Raw genomic sequence first — 25,217 nt, forward strand, 5'->3', positions numbered from 1 at the left:
TTTTATATGTAAGCCTATATGTGCTCAAGCCATGTTTTGGTTATATTTATCTGGTTTGATTCAGGACTTTAGCATAATAACAGAAATATCTTTGTTCCAAGTTTGTATTCCTGTCCTGTCTTGCTCCTTTCTGTTTTAGTCTTATTCTTGATTTTTTTTACTCTCGATTTTTTTTAGCATATTTCCTCATTCTTTTTAGTGTACAATTACGTTTTTTTTCTGTTCAGTTAGTGAACACCATAATTTTAAAATAATGCAGATATCATTAATGTCATGAATGTAGAAATTTTCCACTTAAAAAATTGTATAGGTTGGACATTTTCAAAATGTCCTAGAGTATAGGCCACATGAAGTTGAATAAGTTGTAGTTCTTGTCTTCAGTGAGTTCACGGAAGCCCCATTTTCCCCCCGGAATTATGTTTTATTATAAACAGTGAAAATCTTACAGATCATCCTCCCTTTTAAATTCATACTCCTAACCAGCACCATCTATTACCTCCACTTTGATTTTTTTCAGATTTTACAAAATAAAAACATTAGAACATCTCTTTGGTTTATTTCAGTGACATTTGCCTTTATAGTGAATAATATCCAGCTAAAAGAAAACTGTTCATGCTGGTTTCGATCAGTCTGCTGAGATTGTCTATGACCTAGCTACCTATGGCTAATATGTCGGTATCTGTCTTAGCTATTTGGAAATGATTTTTGGTACAGCAGTTTTATTCAGGTACATGTCAGGTGTGTACCTTTGTGGTTGTCCCCAGGAAAGAGTGTGGGTTTTTATCACTGTCATTTGGTTTGTCCACATCACCCCTGTTGTCTTTTTCAGAACAATTAAGGTCAATCAGTAAAGCACAGATACGTCAGGACAAGAGACACATAACTGAGTGCTTCACTAGGTCTAAGGTATCCTAGAGAGTAATAAAGTGACAATATTTTAGGCCTAATATAGTTTGTCAGTCTATAGATTTATGTGAGATTGTCCATTTTACCTTGTAATTCTCTCCTGAGCCGGTTGAAGTCAGCACCATTTTCTATAGCTTTCAACAAATACGTCACAACACTAGAGAAACGTTCCTTATTTTAATCATTACAGGCAATATGCGAGAGTTGCCTTTTTATTGACCTCGTACCACCAGCCCTTTTTACAACACTGATCCCGTAGACTGCTAGGGAGCTGTCTCTGACGCCAGCCAGACCTGCAGTTAAATCCCTTCGGTTCCTTACCGGCACGTTACTTCAGGTCTGCATTTTCCCCATTTATAAAGTGAAGAAAATTAAAGTAACTACTTCGTGGTGGTTGTGAGGATTAAATATGATAATGTATATGAAGCAGTAGGTTCTGTGTCTCACGCGAAGCAGTGTTAACGTTCTTTTAAAATTCTGTCTCCTTTCATTTACCACATTGTCCTACCAGTGTTTTCTTCTTCTCCCTACCTGAATCTGTGCTGGCCCTTCCTGTTCCCAGCTAAGGTATTGCTCAAGACTCTTGTGTTTGCCTCCATTATTCCCTTTTGGGAAGTTTACCTGTGTTTATTTATCAAGACATCGAAGCCAGAACCTAGAGTCCTCTTGGACAACCCTTTTCTTCACCACATACTTTTTAGTCAGTCACCAGGTCTTTTGAGTTTGGCTTCTTTCACTTAGCATAGACTTTTGACATGCATCCAATTTATGCATATTGGTAGTTAATTCTTGGATAAGTAGTATTCCATTGTGTGCATATGCCACAGTCTTTATCCATTCACCAGTTTCTGCATACTTGGGTTTCCAGCTTTTGTTGATTATGAATAAAGCTGCGGAAACATTTGCACATAGGTTTTCATGTGTTTTTGTTTTTTAATCTTTATTTATTTTTGAGGGAGAGAGAGAGAGAGACAGAGCGTGCACAGGGCGGGGACAGAGAGAGAGGGAGACACAGAATCCGAAGCAGGCTCTAGGCTCTGAGCTGTCAGCGCAGAGCCTGACATGGGGCTCGAACCCACAATCCGTGAGATCATGACCTGAGCTGAAGTCGGACGCTTAACCGACTGAGCCACCCAGGCGCCCCTGCACTCAGGTTTTATGTGAACGTATGTCTTCGTTTCTCTTGGGTAAAAGCTACAAGTGGGACTGCTAGATTTTATGGTAACTCTAGGACACTGCAGAACTTTTTTCATGTGGCTGTGTTACTCTGCAATCTCACCAACAATGTATGGGAGGCCCAGGTGCTGTGTATTCTTGCCACCACTTGGTATTGTTAGACCTTTTTTTAATTTTTTTAAAATTTGGGCTATTTTAATAGATGCATAGTAGATGAATGCCCTTTTTAAGAGATAAATAATTACTACAAAAATCACAACATCACCAGCGGAACCAACAAATACCAACAGGTCATATACTATTTTCAAAACGACACTGGGAACCTACCACACTGGGGAGGATTTGAAATTTCTGTGAACCCTTTAGGGCTAAGAGAGTCCGGAATAAATATATATTAGATGGGAGTGTCCCATCTAAGCAGTGAGACTGCTGCTTTCCTAGAGATGTTACACCTAGTATGAAGCAGAAATCATAAAGCATTGTGCTTCCTGAAGGCTAGTCAGCCCTCTTTGAGATCTGTCCAGCTTGTTGAAAAGGTTCCTTTCAGATGTTCTGGGTATGTACTTGCTCTATTGACAATTCTTGATGCCTGCTCATCTATCCGAAATATGTAGGGTGTGGTTGTAAAGAAACGAGCCGAGTTTGTGTCCATGCTTTGTCACTCCACATATGCTGATGTGGCAAGAGCAAGGTTCCTAAAATGTCTTCTTACCAACCTGCTGCTCACATTAGACTTTTGCCTTTTGATCTTTATAGAACATTACAGATGCCTACCAAATGATGCTGTTCTTTTCCTAGGAAGATCATGTTCTAACAGGTCAATAATAATAGTTTATGTTTTTTGGAATGAAGATGGGTTGTCTCTTCTTCCACCTGAGCCCTCCTGAGGAACAGTTCAGATGCCTGGTCAGGTTAAAGGCAGAGTTTACAACCATAGAACACTTACCCCTGTACAAAACTACCTGGTTGGCAAAAGAATTAAACCCACAAACCTAAAAGTAAGCCTGTTTCCTAACCAGCTGAGCTAAACAGTCCAGATGCTGTTTTTACCATGCCTGTTTTCTGTTAGAATCTCTTGCTTTCTTGTCTATATAGCCATATCCTACCTTATAACCATACCCTACCTTATAAACAGTAGTCTTATCCATCTTCAGAATGAGTTCACATGTATTTCATTGAAATCATACTTCATAGAGGTAACTGCCATCCAAAGCCATGTTCCAGAAAGTCATCTTCCAGACAGCAAGGAGAATTTGGTAACGTGCCATATCCCCTTTTCACTGCCACTTGGTAAGAATTGCTGTCTGTCCCACATGTTGGGGACTAAGGGGAAGGAAAAAAGAGGAAGCAGTGGTGGAAGATGATATGGGAAGGAGGTAATTCCCAAGAGAATGACTCAGCGTCGTCAGTGGCTAATAATGGAGAAGATGGTAAGGGGGTTCCCAGGAAATCCCACAGTCTGAAGATTGGAGCCCTTACCCCACGATCTTGTACTTTCCCTTCCTTGTTGCTTCCTGTTACAAGACTTTCCACTTATTTCATGTAGCACCTGTGTATTCCTGATGCCTCCCCACCTCTTCTCACTGCTGAGTGCACTGTCCCACAGAAAGTCTTCCTAAGTGGTTACTTGCCAATAGTCTGTTCAATGTAATTCTGTGATATTTGACACTTGTATGTCTGGCACTGTGCTGAATACTAGGAACAAAGCCATGAACAAGAGGGAAACAGTCCTGCCCTCACGGAGCTTCTACTGTAATACCCAGTGTGACAGTGCCATATATTTGGAATGATATTGTTTCCTCTTTTAAAACATTGTGAAAAACATTTTTACTGCATTATTGGTTTTATAGTTTTATGAGTTGTTCACTTAAAAAAATGCATCCCAATTCTGATCAACAATTCACAACTGTAATATTGTAATTAATGTTTTACAAAAGGATTCTGTGTAGTTTTCAGTATTTCCATGTGAACACAAATTTTAGTGCCCTTAAGTGTTAATGGTGAGAAAAGAACTGAAATTCAAGACAGCTGACCACTTTTTACACACACAACGGTTCTTGTAGAATACAGCTTATTTGTAGGTTAGAAACTTCCTGTTTAGTTAATTTTCAGTAATTTAGAGACTGAAAGAATCCAGTTATCCAGGCACCTTGCTTTTTCTCTTATCTGTAGTCTCTTTCACTACTCATTTGCTTAAGAATTAAGTATAAAACATTTATAGAATGCCCGCTGTGTGTAAGACATTGATTGCAGTAGGCAGAAATAAGGAGGAGACATGGTTGGTTAGTTTAGCTATTTGCTTTTTAGTGCCTTCGGAAAAAGATTTTAGTAAGAAGGGAAATTTAAATTCTAAGCTGTTCACTAAAATGAAGGTTTCTGTGGACAGATGAGTGGACATACCAGGAGTGGTTTAAAAGAATAAGCAACTTTCACTTGTCTCTTACCAGAGTCCTACAACCCAGGCTTAGTTGTATCATTTCTCATCGTGATTCTTATTTTCAGAGAGATTGTTAGTATTTTTCTAATCTTTCCAATTAGTACTAATTAATCAGTGGGCAAGTATTTATGTATACTAGGCCTTGTGAAACCTATAAAAAGAAATGTAGAGTACTCTGCCTATTCTCAAATGGTTGATCATGGTGCTAAGGAGAAAATTCTCAACTTATAAGACAAGCACGAGTAAGATAAGCAATGGATAGACTTGCCTGAGAGCAGTAGCTCCTGGGTGCAGGTGTCCGTGAAAGCAGATAGTACCGTGTGCCACAGGCTGTCTAGACTTTACAAGATTGCATTATTGGCCCTCTGTGTTTGCTCCAAAACAGCAGCCAATGGTTGTTTTTTCCCCTCCTGCTTTATTGAGATATATTGATATACGTTGTGTAAGTTCAAAGCGTACAAGGTGATGATTTGATGCACGTATATATTGTAAAATGTTTACCACAATAAGGTTAGTTAACACATCCTTCCCCTCAAATAATTTCCATCTTGTTGCTGCTGTTACGGTGAGAACTTTTCAAAAATCTATTCTCATAGCAACTTTCAAGTTTACCATACAGTGTTGGTAACCACAGTCACCATGCTGTATATTACATCCCATAATGATACTTCCCTGCTGACTCAGTCAGGCTGCCGTCCTGATGCTCATAAAGATCTACGGGGCCCACATGATCTGCATTTCCTCCACCCCACCCCCTTCTCTCTCCATTTCTGATTCTGCTGCAGCCAGGCCCATCTTGCTATTCCTTGAGAACACCTGGCACCTAGCTGCTTAAAGGGCTTCATACTCCTGGAGTTCCATCTTCCTGGAACACTTTCATCTACATGGCTCCCTCCTATCATCACCTAATACTAGTGAAGCCCTCCTGGAAAACCCTATTTCTGAATTGTACTCTTCCCACCTCTCCTGGCAGTCCCTGTTCCTTTCCCTTCATTCTTTTCCTTAGTACTTTTTACTATGTTTATGTTGTCTCTCCCAAGTAGAGTGTTGGCTCCACAAAACCAAGGAATTTTTTTCCCCATGGCCGTACTCTTCATATTATAATAGTGCTGGCATATGCAAAAAAATATTTCTTTAAATTAATTAATGTGACAGAAAAAAATGGAAAAAATGAGACTGGCATTCTGATTAAGGAAGACCGAATGAGCGAAGGCACGCAAGGAGGAAGAGGAGTAACTGTGACAGGTTGGGGGAGGTAGAAGAGGTGGGCCTAACCATAACAGATAGCTGGCTTCTTCTTTGAGGACAGTTAAGAATACAGTTAGGTCAATAAGGTGGTGCCTGAGACATAGGCCAGAAGACATTAGCAGCCAGGCAAAGGAGTTTGGATTCGATGTCAACATAAACAGTAGAGTTATTTCATGTTTCTAAGAAGAGTGATCTAATAAATGGTGTTTTAGGAATATCAGTTGGGAATTGCTCTAAAAGGTAGGTTGGAAGGGAGAAACACTGATGCAAGAAAACCAGCAAGGTTATTGCAGTAATCTAAACCAGAGACCTTGGGAGAGGACGGTGGTGGAAAGGAAGGGAATGATGAGGACAGGTCAGATCTGTGGGGAAGCCAACAGCAGAAAAAAATCAAAGGACTTGGTAACTGTACTAAGTGAAGAATAAAGGAAAGTAGAGATCAAGATAACACGAAGGTTTCAAGACTGGGACAAGTGAGGATGTTAGAACAGGAGCCAGCTGGACAATTCTAGGGGCTGCATGGGTTGCTAAAGTAAAAGCCTTCTGTGTTTCCTTTGTTCCTTCAACTCTTTCTCATTCCCCAAGGAAACAGTGCTGAAACCAAATGGCTTTCACTCTTGTCTTTAAAATCAGCAAGAGCATGGGGCGCCTGGGTGGCTCAGTTGGTTAAGCGTCCGACTTCAGCTCAGGTCATGATCTCGCGGTCCATGAGTTTGAGCCCTGTGTCGGGCTCTGTGCTGACAGCTCGGAGCCTGGAGCCTGGAGCCTGCTTCAGATTTTGTGTCTCCCTCTCTCTCTGCCCCTCTCTAGCTCACGCTCTCTCTTTCTCTCTCAAAAATAAATGATGATTTAAAAAAATAATAATAAAAATAAAATCAGCAAGAGCAGAAGGTTGACTCCAGTGGTCATATTGTGTGGACTTAATGCTGTATCCGTTGATAATGTTTGCCTGGTTTGGTGGGCCAGAGATGAGAAATCATTGCTATATAAAATTAAGATGTTTTATGTAATTCTTGCCAGTAAAATTTTAAAAAATTATTTTTGTTCAAATTTCCCTTCTTTATCTTAAGCAGTGATTTTTAAATTCTTATTTCCTGGTTATTATATTGTAACAAATAATCATAAACTGTTTCCTAATCTCCACATAGTCTATTTTATTTAAATAAATGCACATTCTTCTTTCCGTATAGAAGTAATACCTCAAACTTACAATTTCAGGACACCCCAAAACAAATGACAATATAGATTTCACCTTTTACATTTTGTTCTGTTTCAGATTTGGTGTGAAGAAGAAGCCAATTTACATTAATGTTATAAGGGATCCTATTGAGAGGCTAGTTTCTTACTATTATTTTCTGAGATTCGGAGATGATTATAGACCAGGGTTAAGAAGACGAAAACAAGGAGACAAAAAGGTAATAGTTAAGTTTTAAGATGTTTATGAAGGTAATTGTTTATCAACTGCAATGAATAATTGCCTTTAAAATTTATTATTCATTATGAAGGTACTACTAGCTTATTGTGGAAATTTTGAAAAGAACCCAAAAGTATGAAGAAGCAAAAGTAAAATATAGTTGATATTTTGGAGTACACATTATTTTTTGTCATTTAAAAAATATTTTACCTTAGTTCTAGAGCTGAATATTTCTTTTACAATAGTCCTAACTAACCGTTTTCTATGAGACCATTATAATTATTCATTCGTATGATGGTTTTGAGTAAGTACTTTGGTTCTCTTAGTCTTAATGATGGCAGTTTATATTGATTTGTGCTCATTGGTTTAGGAACACTGTTTCGCCAAAGCAGCTGTTTTCTTCAAGCAAGATGCGAATAATCTTACTTATTAATAAGCACATTCAGATTTGGGTTGCCTTCTATTTAAGTGCTCCTCCAGAGTAGCACCAGAGTTATTTTTCTGAGAAACCAAACTGATTTGTCAGTTTTCTGGTGGAACACCTTTACTGGGACCCCATTGCTCACAAGTCTGCCCAAGGCACAGGAGACACCATCTGATGAAACCCAAGACCGACTTCTCCTGCCTCATTTTCCCTCAGGCACCCGGTGCTTCAGCCACATGAAATGTCACCGTCCTCCAAACTTATTATTCCTTCATAATTTTGGCACACGTGTTGTCCCCATATTTAGAATGTCTCTCCTTCACTCTGGAAAACTGTCCACTTTTAAGGTCCAGCTCAAATGTTAACTGTTAGACAAAGTCTTTTCTGGTGCCCCATAAGCAGTTAGCCGTGTCCTTTTTAAGGCTCCCAGGGCACTCCATTCAGACCCTTTTTTAAAGCATTTATTTGTGATATTTGAGTTATTTGTTTACATGTATGTCTTCTCTAAAAGCTTGTCAACTCCCTGAAGCAGGGGCTGTATTTCATTCCTCCCTGTTTCCCTAGTGTTTAGCACAGTGCCCAGTTCATCTGTTAAGTGCCTGGCAAATGAGTTGAATGAGTGATTTCTACACCTTTTAATGTATTCTTTTACGTAAAGAATTGCGTAGTCATGATGCTAGATACTGGATATAATAATTAACATCCAACAATTACTTTTTCTCTTAAGTTAGATGGGCTTTCTGTGTCACGTGAGCGGGTGATTTTCTTTTATTTACTTTGTTTATAAAATCTAATAATAAAACTCTTTTGTGACCTAGTACTTCACAATTTATTGATAGTTATTTCTAAATTCACTTTAATGCTTCTTTCTCCTTTCCTTCCTTTAGTGTTTTAAAAGTTTAGCCTTCTCATTTACACTCTTTTTACTCAGTAAATGTTAGTATTCATCTCCCTCCTTTGACCAAAGGAATATTAATGTCACTAAGGAAAAGATTTACAGTCACAGAGGTTCCTACATGCACTGTCACTGTCAGCCCTGGATACCATGGTTTAGTGGTTGCTGCCCTATGTAGTTTGGGGAATTAGGTAATAATAACACTTAATATAACAACAATAATAGTTCACATCTATTGAGTGCTTATTGTGCATCAGGTACTGTTTTAACTTATATATATGTATTTTTTTCAGGTAGCCTGTACAGCATTTCTGTAGGGTGGGTACTGTTATTGTCTCCACTTTACAGATGGGGAAGTTGAGGCACAGAAAGGTTAAGTACCATGCCCAGTGTTAACGCTACCAGTAAATGATAGAGCTGGAATTTAAACCCAAGTACTCTAATTCCAGAGCTCACAGTCTTAAGCCCCCTGTACCCTTTATAAAGGAGGGAGGGAATGCCAGATGCTACCCAACATTTGTATGTGAGAGTTGTTCCAAAGTGGCATTTTCAATGCCCACAGAAAACTTCAGGCATTTTGCTTTCATATTTGAAAGTTTCAAGTAGATATGCCCTCTCAAGCCTAGAGACTTAACATTCTTCCCCCTGATATTATAGGGCTTGGTTTATTTTTGTTTTTGTCTTTTTATGTCATCATAAAATACATATTAATACATATCTGTATTTAGATGTAATATTAGTAACATCAACACAGTGCTATTACCTTAATTCTCATGAGTACAGGGCCGTATACAAATGCTTTATTACAACAATTACTTCATCTTATGATAGGCAAAATGGACTTTTTGGTCTTGAAACGTATTGAAATATACATTTTTAATAATTTGGCTTCTTTCTCATGACACAGGTGTTGGCAACATTCTCGGACCTAAACCTGTATGATGTTGTTTTATTACAAATAACTCCATATCTAACTGGCAAGAGCTTTCATTAATTAATAAACTCGTATCCATAGAGTTGATAAGACTGCATGGCATATAACATTTTTTAAATGGCAGGGCACTTGAAGATAAGGGGGATTAAAAGGTGGCTGTAATGACGCAGGAAGTACCTGGCAAAGGTTGGAAATACCTTGCATTGGCTTCACTTCCATTAAACTGTATATTGTTGACATCTCAAGTGATGCTTGGAAGCATATCAGATAATATGCAACTATTATGTTTTAAACTGCAGTACTCCGTAATCTACATTGCTCCCTCCTTACACTGCCAAACAGTCATTTCAAACACATTTCAGGCATATGCATGCCTATGACAGCTTTCAGTTGATCTTGTAAGGAACAAAAGATTTATTTGGGAAATTTCAAATACTCTGTTCTTTGTATTTTGTAACTGGAGTTTTGCTTTAGTATAATCTCTGGCCAGCATCTGGAAAGTAGGGATATTAAATAACCTAAAGATAAGCAATAAAAACCTATATAGAGAAATCAGTGATTCTCAAACTTCATAGTGTCAGATCTCCTTTTGCTCTTAAAAATTATTAAGGATCTGGAAAAAGCTTTTGTTTGTGTGGGTTACAGCTGTTGATATTTAGCAGTATCAATAAATGTATCAATTTGCTGGGAAAGTTAGAAAATATTAATTTAAAGGTAACAGTTGGAAGCCCATCATATGGTATCATAAATAATATATTTTAGTGCAAATAACCATTTTCAAAAAAATACAGAGTTGTATCTTACATTTTTGCAAGGTTTTTTTACAATATCTGGCTTAATATGGACAGTTGGATTTTCATATTTGCTACTGAACCAGTCTGTTGAATATGTTCCTTTGGTTGAAGTATATAAAGAAAACCCAGATTTGCACAGATACGTAATTGGAAAAGGGAGGATTTTAATAGCCTTTTTAGAAGATTATAGATGTTCTTCTTAATATTACACTAAAATCTGGCAAGTAGTAGTTTCTTAAAGTCTTTGAAGTGTGGAATCTGAAAACACAGCAGTGAACTTTTTATGCTCTGCTACGTTAAAATCCATTGATACATTTTATACTTTGAATGGATTTTTTAACAGAGCATAATTTTGTAACATCATGCATTGGTCATTGGAAACATATTCACACACACTGAGTTATGTGGACCTTCCAAATGTTGACGTATTTGATTATATAGTACCAGAATATAAGACTATTCATTAATATCACCACTGATCACATCAGAGAAGTCTTTAAGTATTGGGAAACTGTCAAACTTAACGGTGGCAGATCAAGTTTTCTGAAATTTTATTTTTTTGTTTGAAAGCTTAACTTTTGTCACTGCCACAGAATTCTCAGCCTCAACACTGTTGTTTTGGGCCAGACAACTGCTTGTTGTGAGGGGCTGCCTATACATGTAGGATGTTTACCAGCAGCTCTGATCATTGACTAGCAGCATCCTGTCCCCCCTTCCCCCCCCCCCCACCGCCACCCACTGTGAAAACCAAAAATGTCTCCAGACATTGCCAGATGTCACCATTTGAAAACACTGAGCTACTAACACTGTCGTTTTCTGCCGAGTGACAGGTACACTGTTGATTTGGAGAAAATATCTACCAAATATCCAAGTTTGAATAACCATGGTTTGTCTCTCAGTCCTTCTTTCAATGTAGGCCTTCCTGTGGCTTCTAAATAATATTAACTGCACCTATAATTCTCATCACTCACATTTTCTAAATATGTAAAATTTATTTTATGAATCTTTCAGGTTTGAACTCCCCTATAGATTGTTAAACATTTTTTTATTAACTATTGTTTTATTAGCAGAACACCAAGGTGGGGTTATTCTTAGAGTAGTTAACTTGCTGTAAATAACAGTCTGAAGGAGAGTCAGTTTATGTTGTTAAGTACTCAGTGGTCCCAGGGATTACAATTCCTACCCCAGTTTGTATTCTTTTTATTTCTTACTCTAAATTAACTAGACTTAATTGACAGCTGCTGGATAATAGTGAATTTAGAATATTCTACCTAAAAATATGTGTTAACTTATAAAAGATAGTAATGAGTTGAGAAGAAATCTGTACTACCTGATCCTGCCATTAACTTACAAAATATCGCCTCCGAAGTTCTTAGCAATTCACAACCCCCTGACCATGGTTTGTATATAGAGCATGAATTTTACTATTCTGTCTCATAAAGGCATGTGAGAAATTACTGTTTGCATAGAAAGTATTTTATTATATAGAAAAAGCATCACAGGAAAGCAATATAATTCTTTACAGCTCAGTAAAAGGTACACAACCCAGAGTCAGCCTTCACTTGTCTTCTTCCCAGGTTTCTGATTGAACCATAGGTGTTTCCTTTCACCAAAAGAGAGAAAACAGGAGTTTAAGAAAGAGATGATGAGTTCAAACTGGACATTATCTTTAGTCATGTAGAAGTAAGTGGAGTTAGCCACTAGAAATTGTATTTGTATCTCAAGAAATAGGTCTAAACTAAACTATAGATTTGGGAGTTAGCAACATTAGGTGGGAATTGAAACAAGAGATTGAATGAAATTGCACTTGGAAGACATATAGAATGTGAAAAGAGGACCAAATGAAAAAGAAAGAAGAAAATGAGGGGGAGCAAGTATGTAGTTCTGGGGACTGCTGGCGTTTAAGGGGTAGGCAGAGAAAGAGGAGCACGGCCAGGGGGACTGAGGTCCAGAGAATCAGGTCCTTGAATGAGGTCCTTGAAATAGATGGGAAAATAATTTCCATTGCAAAGAAGTTAGCGCATTGTGGATTTAAAACTGTCCCTTAGATTTGTCAATGGAGAGGTCATTAGGGATGTTTGAGAAAGTAATATAAGTAGAATCCAAAGGGTCAAGGAGTAACTGAGAAATGAAGTTAAGACTGAGAGGAAAGACTACTCTTGAGATAGAAGTTTGGCTTTAGGAGGAACAAAACACATCAGGAAATGTTTCTTTAAGATGACAGACACTTGGGCATATTATGTATCCAAAGGGAGCAGGGGTGATGGGTGATACAGGAGAGTAGAGAAAATTGATGGAGCAGGGTCTTAGAAAGGGGTGAGGATGGTATTCAAAGATAGGAGAAGGAAACACCTCCTTAAATATGAGGGCAGCAGGGGGCTAGCGATGCAGATAAGCTTTTGTCTAAGCAGGAAATTGAGGGAGCTTACTCTTAGCTTTGGTTTTCTATGTAAGTTCATTTGCAGAAAAGAGTTTGAATGTAAATATAATTGTCATCACTATCAAGCATCAAATTTTGATTAATTTTTTTAAACTTCAATTTTAAGAGTGAAGTATCTAAACCAATAATCTAAATAGTCTAGAGAATATTTGGAGTTGCATGCTTTTAAAAATATCTGTATCTTGTTGACAAAAAATTGTTCTTTCTAAACAAAGATGGCTTTTAAGTGAAAAAGGTGATCATAATTTTTTGTTTCTTTGGTGTACTGAACCAGGTTTTGTGGGAGAGGAACAGAGTCTGGAGTGTTTTTATTTGTTTTTGCCTTTTATCTTAAGGACTTGAAATTTTATAAGAGAAAAAGATTTATGTATAGAAAATCCTATTTCTGAAATATGACCAAAATGTGTGCAAAGCTAATAAAAGCTAGCAGGTAAGCAGGAAAGTTTTGATGACCATGCATTTGAATGGCATGTTCTGCTATGAATACAGAAACCCAAGTGCTAATGTCACTGTAGAGGAGTCAGTGAAACAGCTCATCTTGATTAAAATCTTAGTGGACCAGTTTATCAGGGTGATGTGCTAAAGATGGTATTGAGTTATCTTAATTTGGTTTCTCTTGCTAGGAAATGCTTTACTTTATTCATCAGATATTTATGTAGAAATGGGAGAATTTCTGTTATGCTAAGACATGGCACACTCATGTACGTTCACCAGTTTTTTATTATTCATAGTCCGTTGTTTCCTCCACGTCTTCCTTGCTACTGGCCATGTTTAGATCGTCTCTTTTAGTTGATGGGAGCAAAACTCTGCCCCCAGATGATAAGAAGGAACCACACAGGAGGCAAAACCCGATCTATTTTTCCACCTTTATATTGTCTAATAAAATATTTGGTAGGTGAATTAGTTAAAATAGATGCTAAGCTTCTAAAAGAAAGAAGTCCAGATAATTTAAATAATATTTTTATACTTAAAACCCTAAAAGTGAGGGGCCCAGGCTCTTAGAGCAACTAAGCTCCACACTGTTATTCAGGGACCTAGGTTCCTTCCGTATTGTAATTGTGCTGTTCTTTAAGACATTGTCCTTATGTGCTTGGTTGAATTTGGGTCACCACTATATCTGCCTTCTTGCTTGTGGGAAGAAAGGAAGTAGAAGGCAAGCAATTTCCTTTTTTTTTTTTTTAATTTTTTTTTTAATGTTTTATTTACTTTTGACAGAGAGAGAGAGAGAGAGAGAGAGACAGACAGACCATGAGCGGGGGAGGGGCAGAGAGAGAGGGAGACACAGACTCTGAAACAGGCTCCAGGCTCTGAGCTGTCAGCACAGAGCCCAACATGGGGCTCGAACTCATAGACCGCGAGATCATGACCTGAGCCGAAGTCGGACGCTCAACCGACTGAGCCACCCAGGAGCCCCGCAGTTTCCTTTTAATAACCAAATGACCCAGAACCTGTTCACATCACTTCTGCCTCCAATGCACTGACAGGAGCTTAGTCACATGGCTATACCTAACTGTAAGAGAAGGTAAATTTCTATGACTCTGGAAGAATGGATTTTGGGAGACTCCCAGAATGGGCTAGCAGATTTAAAATCACTGGCCAAAAGTAGATTTGAAGAATATCTACACATTTTTTTATTTGAAATACAAAAATACTTCAAGAGTTGAGCACAGGGATTAGGAGTTGGCTAACTATAGAATTTAATACATGCTTATTCATTAATCTGTTTTAATTCCAATAGTGGATAAATTCCCAAAGTTGTCCACAGAGCAACTCTGGAAACTTCTAATACTGTAGCATTTAGGGGCGCCTGGCTGGTCAGTCGGTAGAGCATATGATCCTTGATCACAGGATTGTAAATTCGAGCCCCACATTGTGTGTAGAGGTCACTTAAAAATTAAAAAATTGAAAAAGGAAGAAAAAATACTGCAGTATTTTAATATCCTAGTTTCTTATATTTAAGCAAAATCTTTTTAATGTTTGAGTCTTACACAAAATGGTGGTAGAGATTGTGCATTCACCCACAATCACCTTAATAATTCATTTATTTTCTATCTGGGACTTTAATCAGATAGAGGCGTAAAGAAGCAGAGCGCTTCTTCTGAGCTTCAGAGGCACCTCACTATGATCTAGGATCTTTTTTAAATTGGATAGGCATGGAGTCAGAAACCTTCCAATATATCATCACTCAGTTCATTGAGCCAAAGATTTCTTGGAAATTGGAACATGGTAGAGATACATACATCAGTTGTTTTATTTTTATGAGCTACAAGTTGGCATAAATGATAATAAAACTACTTTTTAGGAAGTGACTTAGGCTAGCACATCTAAGTCAAACCATCTAGTAAGATTGAGCAATAACGTTATGGCCACTAAAATGGGGTTTATTGAGTCTGAAGAGTAAACTGAGGTGTTTTCACTTTATTTGTGTATATATAATTTGTGTTTGTGTATCTAGCTATAGAGAGATCCTAAGAGAATTTGAGAGAACTCTAAGGACTGTCAAAATGCTTCATGAAAAGATGTTACTGCCCCTATCTTCATCCTCACTGGAACTGTGCCTTTAGTATTTATGTAAGTTCCCTGCAGTGCATTTACAACTACTGATTATGCAGACAATTTGCTTGGCAGTAGATTGTGTGCGGTAAAGGACACAAATGCATACTGCATGATCCCTCAAAGAACTTCTCTTTGTAGTTGAGGAGAGAGAACATAACACACATAAAAAAAAAAAAAAAGTACATGAAGCAAGTTCTTCAGGTAAAGATATATATGTAGATACACATACCTGGATCCTAAGAGATGGCTATTACAAGGCAGTATATCATTAATTTATATGAGTCCAAAGAAGGTAAGAGTCACTTTGGGCCAGAATCATTGGAGAGAGTAGCTTCATGTAAACTACAATGGTAGAAGGAAGGCACTTTCAGAGGAAGTAAATGTAGTCAACAAAAGTGTATAGCTTTAAGGTACATATCACATGCTTGAGAAACTACAAAACAGGCTAATCTGGTAAAGATGGAAGTTACACATAGAGATGAGCTAGACTAGCATATTGAGGGCAGATTATGAAGCATTTCTTAAAGCCAGAATAAAAAATTTGGATTTTTTTGTTGTTGTTGACACACCGGAAACCATTGAAGGTTTCTGAGTAGAGGATGTTAGAAGTGACTCTTTCCACTAATCTGATGCCTGTACAGAACAGGTTGAAGGGAGGAAGGTGGGGAGCCCATTAGAAAGTGATAGTAACAATGGAAACACAGCATTGTGGGACCCTGATAAAAGCAAGGTTGAAAAAAGAAAAGATAGATTGGAAAGACATGACCTCAATGATGTTAGGGGAGAGAGAAGAAGGAAGTGTTAGGAAATGTTCTGAGATCTTCAGTCTGAATTACACAGGCAGTGTAATTCTGTTGCCTGAAGTATTGAGTATGAGGTAATAGTGGAAATTCAAATGAAAATGCACACGAGGTATTAGAAGATGAAAAGTCATGGATCTGGAGGTACAGATTTGGAAGTTCTTTGCCTAGAAATTATAAATGAAGCCAAGGAAGTAGGAAATGTGAATAAGCTAAGGAAGGGAGTGGGCAAAGAGAAGATAGTTGAGATGAATTTCCGTAACTATTAGGAGGACCAAAACATGCCTTCAAAGAAGATAATAATAATACATTCAGAAAGGTACAGAGAACCAGCAAAGCCAGAAGGGGCAGTGTCCAAAGAAGTAAACAAGAATCTCTTAGGGGCAGAGAGACCAGGAGATTTCAGAAAGGAGAGGGTGGTCAAATGCTGTGAAGGTCAAGGAGAACAAGAACCAACAAGACATTGTACTTGACTATTAGGGAGGAGGGGAGAGAGACAAGCACAGACATAGATACATTCTGTTTATCAAATGCCTACAGTGAACCAGTCACTGTGGTAGATTCTTTTACATCCATGATTTTATTTCTTCCTCAAAGTAAGATCCTGTCCTGCTTTTTTAGATAAGGAACAAACACAAAACTTAGATTTTCTGGGTTCAGGGTTCAAACCCAAGTCATAGATCTTTTTACTGTATCAGTGAAGAGGTCATCGGTAAAAGAAATGGGCAGATTGTGGACTGTGTTTGCTCTTGTCTTTTGAATGTTGCCAGAATAAAGAGACCGCCCAACACTGGGTGTAAAGATTTTTTTGCCCTGTTCTCAGATTTTTGGTTGAAAGGGCCCTTTGAGTTTATCTAATTGCATAGATTAGAAACTGAGGTTTGGAGTCCTTAAAGACTTACTTGAAATATGGTCAAACCTGCTTCCAGAAACTCAAGAGCCTTGACTCCACTCTTTCACACTTTGTCCTCTCAGAAATAACAGGTGGCATTTGTGGGTGTCTCATCACCACAACCCGAGTTCCCAAGTTTGCTCTCTGGTATCTCAGTGTCATTTCAGGTAGACGGGGCCTACTGTTAAAATGCCTGTGGCAGATAGTAAGTGCTTGAGGAGGTGGAGTTGATTAATTTTACGTTCATACCCTGTGAGTCTCTTTCCCTTTTAATTAATTCAGTCAGATACCATGGACAGGAGGGCACGCAAGTCATAAGTGTCTGAGGTCATTTCTGCTTTTGGTACAACGAGCTTTTGTTTGCTTTAATGAGAAAAGGAGAGAAGACTTAAGTGTAGCCCTACTTTATATTCTTCTCAAATGGTTATTTCACATAGAGTATCTTTAGCTTTATTTTTATTTAATTTCCTTTCTAAGGGGGATAGAAATTACAAATACACAAATTCAACATAAACCAGTATTTACACTCAAGGACATATTATCTGAAGCGGGGGAGAGGGTTCAAGTCATGCAGTTAAAAAAAAAAAAGCCCTCTTATATACATTGGCATAAAACAAAGACGGGAGGAAAATCCGTGTATTTTCCTCAGTATCTTAAGTATATTTTCATAACCCACCCATCTCTTTAGTTCACTAGCTCATTCCACCTGCTGCTCCTCGTGTTATTCAATGACTTACTTACCCTGTTAGGGTGGTTGATAGGTGAGACCTGGGTTTAGGGCTCATGTGTGCTGCTTTGTGTTTATTCCAGACCTTTGATGAATGTGTAGCTGAGGGCGGCTCAGACTGTGCTCCGGAGAAGCTCTGGCTTCAAATCCCATTCTTCTGCGGCCACAGCTCGGAATGCTGGTAGGGAGATAAAGCTTAAATTGATGCTCTTCTTTGTTTTCTCTAGCATCTGTATTTCACAAGTGTGAATGTATTCGTCAAGGACTAAGTATAGGGAACTTAGTGAAAGACCAGGCTAAAAATAACATGTAATTAAGTAATTTCTAGTTTTATAGTTACCTTTAAGTGCATTGAAAAGTTTCTTCATACATCTTATCCTTGCAACGTTTTCTCAGATGCTGGTTTTTATTTTTTTAAGTTTATTTCTTTATTTTGAAAGAGGGAGAGAGACAGAATTCCATGGAGGCCCATTTGTGCTGTTAGTGCAGAGCCCAGTGCAGGGCTCAGGCCTGCGAATTGTGAGATCATGACCCAAGCCAAGATCAAGAGTTGGACACTTCACTGACAGAGCCACCCAGGCTCCCCATCAGATGCTAGTTTTTATTTTTTTGTTTTTGGTGTTACATGTTTTGCCCTATTCCAGCAGAGCTCTTCATTTAGAGTTCAGGGGTTATTTCATAAACCTCATTTTCTCCTAAGCTTATTGTTTTAGCCACTCACGTTACATCAAGAAAAGGCTTAGTGGGTAAATCATTCACCAGGTTTTACTATTAACTGACTTTTTACTTTGAGAGAAGCCAACATTATGGTTGTGGTCTAGTTTACCAATAAACTTGAGGTGGAAAATAAAAAGATATTTTATCTTCAATAAAGAGTTTATTTCCTCAGCATGTGCAGAGTTTACAGTTTAAAAAAATGACACATTTTTATACATATTTATATGTTCTAATCAATCATTTTAATAGGAAAACTAGAAAGGAACACAAAGTATCTTCCTTAAAACTGTGGCGAGAAATGCAAAGAATGCCTTCATTCTTTTCCTCATTGTTTGAGACATGTTACTGGATCACTATGCGCCTTAAGTTCTTAATAGATTATATCAGAGCATAATAACAGCATAACAAGCATAGGAAGAACATCTTCTCAATTTTTAGTCATTTCCTTAGAACAGGGATTGACAGATTACAACCTGGAGACCAAATTTGGCCCATCACCTGTTTTTATAAAGTTTTACTAGAACACAGCCATCTCCATTTATTTACTTATTGTCTGTTTTTATTCTGCAAAAGCAAAGTTAAATAATTGTGACCAAGAACACATGGCCTGCAAAGCCTGAGGTATTTATTACTCTCTGGCACTTTACAGAAAAAGTTTGCCGACCTTAGAGCAATAAAGGGTATTGCTCTTTTGGACATTATTGAGAAGATTTTAATTGAACTTCTTTAGTTTGTTCCATAGATTCATAGAAGTGGGAAGGACCTTTGAAATCAAGTACCCCTCTCCCCACGAGGAACATTAATAAAAGAGCATTAAGGCTTTGGATGGACATGTGTTTGTTTCCTCCATAATACATAGGGTCAGAGGCATCAAAAGTTCTTAGCAGATTTCACAGCCAGGTTTTTAATTCCTTTTCTTTGGTTTTAGGAATGTGGGAAGCAGGTGGGCCATGGATCAAGCCAAGTATAACCTAATTAATGAATACTTTCTGGTGGGAGTTACTGAAGAGCTTGAAGATTTTATCATGTTACTGGAGGCAGCTTTGCCCCGGTTCTTCAGGGGTGCTACAGAACTCTACCGTACAGGTATACAAAGGATGGGTTTCTTTTGTAAGCTGTCCTTAACTTTGTTTGCAACTTGAAAAATATGTGTGATTTCAGTTTCTTGAGTAAAGCACAAGAAATAAGTCCAGAAAAGCAGGTATATTGCCTATTTCTTCTTACCATTTTCAATACAAAACAGTGCCTGGCACACACACACACACACACACACACACACACACACACACAAAATATTTTTTGAATAAACATGCATTGGATGATAATTAGAAGGCATTGTAGGAATAGTGGAAAAATATGATCTGCAGAACCAGCCTTAGTTAGAAATGTGTAATATTAACTAATGGCAGATACCAAACATTATGACCATATTGCACCTTAGATCTACCTGCCGAACCCTGTTTAAAGTAGGGGTGGGATGGTGAGACTGAGTCACGTTCATGATGATCATCAGCATGTGCTGTGTCTGTCATGGTTAAGTGTGCTTCAGCAGCCTTGACAGTGTGACATATCCGAAAGTGACAGTGCTCTGGTCCAGTCCGATTCTGATTTTTTTCCCCTGTTCTTTGCGAAGATGCAGTCTAGCAACTTCCTAGAGTATGCATGGGCCCTAGCTTCTAACACAGAGAGAGTGCAGATTATGGTAAAACTAGTATTTAGTTTGAATATTTGAATATCTAACTAGTATTTAGTTAGATATTTTGTCATATTTTAAAAAATAAACTAGTCAGAACACCAAGCATTTGAGACTACAGCATGTAAGGTGACAGCCTACTCTTTACTGGTGGTGATCCTTATGTTTATTATTTGACAGCTAATTAAGTCTGTAAACAGGTTGAGGATTTACATTATGAAGGAGTAAATCACAGTTCTAGTAGGTTCAGGGCACCATTTTTGTCTGAATGATATTAATGCAAAACAGTTGTTACCCGCCCTTCAATGTGCCACATTGACTTCATCTTTTCACATAAAGAAGCATCCATCATTTGTTCTCACAAGTATTTACCTCTTCTCTTTCTCATTTGTAAGTAGGAAAGAAATCTCATCTTAGGAAAACCACGGAGAAGAAGCTCCCCACTAAACAAACCATTGCAAAACTGCAGCAGTCTGACATATGGAAAATGGAGAATGAGTTCTATGAGTTTGCTCTGGAGCAGTTCCAGTTCATCAGAGCCCACGCCGTACGGGAAAAAGACGGAGACCTCTACATCCTCGCACAAAACTTTTTCTATGAAAAGATTTACCCTAAATCGAACTGAGTACAGGTGTGACTGTTCGATTCTTGAACTAAAACTTTGACCCTGTCTTCACCTTAGTTCTCAGCTCTACAGCTCGGTTGCTGATAGGTGTATAAGACCATTTGTATTGAGCCAAGTTAGGAAACAGACAGAAACACCGAGGAAGTAGATACTGGCTGGTAAGTTTCAGTGGCCTGAGAAGTTTAAGTTTCAGCCTTTCTTTCTTTCTTTCTTTCTTTCTTTCTTTCTTTCTTTCTTTCTTTTTTTTTTTTTTTTTTACCCCCCTGGTTACATTTTCATGGGAGTTATAATCTCCTGCCTGGAAAAAAAAAGCCTACACATCACCTAAAAATCAACACATAGCAGGTCTAGTCAGAGGCTAAATACAATTTCACAAAAAAGTTCTGACACTCCCTTTTTGATAAAGCATTTTTTTTCCAACTAACCATGAATGAAGATGAGTCCATTTGCTGCTTCCACCTTCACCTGGAGGTTCGAGATACACACCTGTACCGAATAGTGTTATTAACTGTTGGGCAGTGTGTGCTTTGTTTTCGTGAATCCTGTCTCATGAAATTTACTGGAATGTTTGATCCTGTTTGCTGAGAATGTCTCTGCTGTAGTTGGAATTGCCCATATTTATGTAGGCCGTTTTAATATTCTTTCAAAAAAAAAAAAAGATCTTTAGTGTTAAAAACCAATTTTAAAATAATCAAAGCAGTATTTCTCATTCCTGTCTCCCCACTACCTAAGACTGGGGAGACACTTCAAAGAATGCTGACGTTTTAGTTTAAGACTTCCACACATTAATATCAAAAAAGTAAGTTTAGTATTTGTTCCCCCATGGGTTATTTGTAAAGCAGTAAACTGACATTGGTGATTCCATATTATAACTCCATTAGTGAGCTGTGGTATGGGTAGGATTTTCCTACTTCTTCTGTACTTTTACTTGTAGACTATTTTTACTAAGGTGCTTTATAATGTGTTTTAAAGCATTGCATTTACAAAAAAAGAAAGGAAAATGCTGTAAATATTGCATATTTTATGTATTTGGACCAAAAGGTTAGACGTAATTAGATAAAAGTGGTTTTGCACCCGTTTTATGAAGTCAAGTAAAATCATCAGACCTACTGTTCTTGTAGTTCTCATTTAACTTTACTGTTAAGACATCACTGAAATGAACTTCAGTAACCTTTCAATTTTGATACACAGTACATTGTTCATAATTGGGGCAGTAGCTATAGTGGAAGGAGTACTGGACAAGGAGTCAGAAAATTTGATTTCTGGTCCTGGCTCTGCCGCTTATCAGCTGTGTGATCTTGGGCAAGTCACTTAACCTCTCTTTGCCTCAATTTCCTCATCTTGAAATGAGGATACTAATACCTGCTGTACCTACCTCGCAGGGGTGTTGTGAGGATTACATGAGATGGCATGTGAAAGCACTTTGAAAACTGTAATGCGCTATATAAACGTAAGGTATTATGGAAACATCTTTCACATATGGTTTCCTACCATTCATTTTTTTAACAAAGAAAGGGAAAAGTCCACTTATTAGCTGGTTGGGGAAAAAAGTGAATCTTGATAGGAATTTGTGTTTGATAAATATCTTCTCTGTTTTATCTTCTCTGTTTCAACAACTATGGAAATACGAAACACCTGTGAACTAACTCTTAAAGATTCATGAACAGCTGCTTGAGTTCAGGAGGTTCCCTGTTTGAAAAAGACTTTCTTAGCTGACTCAGGGCAGGGTACAATTTGCTCTTCAACTTTGGAGAGACTTGTCTGGTTTTATTTTCCATTACCATTCAGAAATGGTAGCTCTTTTTTACCTCTGGTTGTTCAGGTATATTTTGCAGAGTTTCATTACCCTGTGCGTTCTTTGCCATCTTTCCCTTCTTGGAGTAACTGAGGTAAGATTTTTAGACACGTTTTCTAAAAGAATGATCTTTACTATGTTTAGTTTAAATAAACACTATTCCTGAACAAGTCCTCACAAACTAGTTAAACATTTTAGGCAGACTACTCTAAAGGTTATTAATTGTACGGGAGGTGAGGAGGGAACACTACTTAATGAAAAAACATAGATTTAAAGAAAAGCTAAAGGAAGTTGGTGGAAAGAATCAGTTTAGCGCCCTTCCCTCCCACCTCCAATACTAGGAGGATATTAAGAGAACATTGGCAGGCACACTTTTCTTACTTGGCTTTCTTTCTTTCTTGTGTATTTATTAACTTTTACAGATATTTGTTGAAAATCTATACAAATTATTCCCTTGCCCAAAAGTAAAGCACCACCTTAAGGTGATGTGTTTGACATTTATTCTGCTAAGGAACCCCCAGTATGCAGGTTACTCTTGGAGTACATGCTAAAGTCTTCTTGAGGTGCACTAACTCTTGGGAAACTAGAGTAGTATGGAGTGCCCTACATCATGGGTTCAGTCAACTTTTCCTTTGAAGATACGGAGAGTATATGTTTTAGGCTTTGCAGTCTGTACAGTCCCTGTCGAAACTACTCAACGCTTGTCATGTTAACACAAAAGCAAGGATAGATAGCACATAAATGAGTGAGCATGGCTGTGTTCCAATAAAACTTTATTACAAAAGCAAGTGACATGCCAGATAGGGACCATTGGTTGTAGTTTACCAACCCCTGTAATAGATCATTATTTATGGAAAAATCATTTTTAAATCTGTATTCTAGTGACCTAAAACTTTATATACTTCCAAAAGCTCCTAACTTCTATCCAAAGAATATCTTTCTCATTCGGGCGGTCTCTCCCACAGATTCATAAACTTTCATGAGTTAGATTGCTTCCAGGTGAGCATGTTTTCTTTCCCAGTTTAACAGTTTGGAATAGAGGCATTTATTCTGTCATCTTGTAGGATAGGTTAGGGAGTATCCTTCCTGGAGACTGAGAAAGGGTTAGATTTAATTCCGTCTGGTCCAATATAGCCCTAGGAGTCTGACAACCGCAGAGTCCTCGTAATATCTAACTTTATATTAATAATAAAAATAAAAACATAGAACCACTGAGACAATAATGTATTTTTTAAAAGTGGCAAATGTGGTTTCCTTTTTTCAGCCTTTGCGCTTTTTCAGTATTTTGACCATAGGGAATTTTTTTTTTAATAATACAAAAGCAAATTAACCACTCTGTATTGTAAAAAAACGATGTTATGTGTGTGTGTGTGTGTGTGTGTGTGTGTGCACATCTATGTTTATTTCCTAAAAGAGGAAAAAGTACTTTTTTTTTGTTCAACTTGTATCAACTCCTGTTTTCTAATTGCTGTGAAATGGCAACTGTTGATAAATTATTGTGACTTTTAAAATATAACGGGGAGGATATATTTTGGTTTTACGGAGCTTTAATCTGTAAAGTATCACTTAAATATATCTGATAGCAACACTTAAAATATTGCATGGGGATTACTTTTCTATCATCCATACCCATCTGTGCAACTTTGAACATACTGGGTGCTTCTGAATTCTTGGTGATTGGGTTTCAATTATTGAAAATCAGAGAACTTAAACTTACTGACTTTTAAACTTTAAATTTTATTTTGTAGTCTTAAAATTCAGTTAATGCCTATACTTTGAAATCTGGTGTTGCTCTTTCTCAATATATGTCCTACTGGAAATTCCTGAAATTGTTAGTGCCATCAGTGGTTTACAAACAGTATTTTGATATTACAGATGATTTGCTCATTGTATTTGCATAGTTAGAAAGAAAATAGTTTGTAGACGATGATTCTCTTTTTCTAATAAAATGAAATAAAAGTTCTTAAACACACTAGAGGATTTAACTAAAGGCTGGTTCCCAAGTGCATAGCTGGTATTTTAATTTATATTCAAATTCTATGTAGAGAACATCTGTGTAAGCCATCTAGGTTTTCCCATTGATCATTTCCAACCACACCTATGGTCCTAGAAGCCTTTATTATGAGAAGTAGGGTATGGTACTGTAACCTCTTATGAAGTTTGTCTGTAAGAGGCCCAGGTGCTTCTACTTTATGGTTTTGAAAATCCGCCTCTTCATAAATTAGTGCTATTCACTGTGAGAGGAAGCAGGGCGATCGCCGTGAGAGTTTTGCATCCATTTACCCTCTGCAGAATTGCTGTACCAAGCCCACCGAACTGCTGCTCAGGCAGCCTTTTGAGGGAGAAGCATCCCTGTTTCAAATGCACTGCCAATTCAGCTCCTCTGGAGTGGAGCTTACTTTCTGGTTTCCTGCAGTGGGAATTTTAGAGCTTGTAATGGGCGATCAGTTAGTCAGATTTATCCTATAATTTAGGTTCATGCAGCTTTGTGACCTTTGCAGTACTATTTATAGAAGGACCCTGATGATGATGATCTCTTTAAAACACATAACTGGTGAGCCTGTGATTCAGACCTACCGGTGCTGTCGATCTGATTTTTTAGACAGCTTCCCTAGCTTTCTGTTGAGAGTCAGGAGCGTGAGCATCTCTAAAGCAGCATTGAATGTAATTTTGAGGAACATGGGTTGTATATTTTGACTCTTATTTTATGAATGCCACAGACAGCTAAACAGTGCCTTTTCCCC

The 25,217-nt window shown here is 37.7% G+C and overlaps 1 protein-coding gene across 2 annotated transcripts in view; it reads left to right on the forward strand.

The window, feature by feature from the left end:
* Nucleotides 1–24,442, forward strand: part of HS2ST1 (heparan sulfate 2-O-sulfotransferase 1) — a 175,059-nt gene extending 150,617 nt beyond the window's left edge. The window contains exons 4-7 of one of the 2 annotated variants that reach the window (XM_043575498.1): nt 7,044–7,182; nt 17,727–17,824; nt 19,289–19,446; nt 20,452–24,442. In XM_043575498.1, coding sequence (XP_043431433.1) covers nt 7,044–7,182; nt 17,727–17,824; nt 19,289–19,446; nt 20,452–20,678 — 622 coding nt within the window. In that variant the 3' untranslated portion in view covers nt 20,679–24,442. Of the gene's footprint in view, nt 1–7,043; nt 7,183–17,726; nt 17,825–19,288; nt 19,447–20,448 lie in introns of both variants that reach the window. The other variant, XM_043575497.1, reaches the window with a different exon arrangement.
* The last annotated feature ends 775 nt before the right edge of the window (nt 24,443–25,217 follow it).

Source organism: Prionailurus bengalensis, chromosome C1 (assembly GCF_016509475.1).
Source record: "Prionailurus bengalensis isolate Pbe53 chromosome C1, Fcat_Pben_1.1_paternal_pri, whole genome shotgun sequence".
NCBI lineage: Eukaryota > Metazoa > Chordata > Mammalia > Carnivora > Felidae > Prionailurus > Prionailurus bengalensis.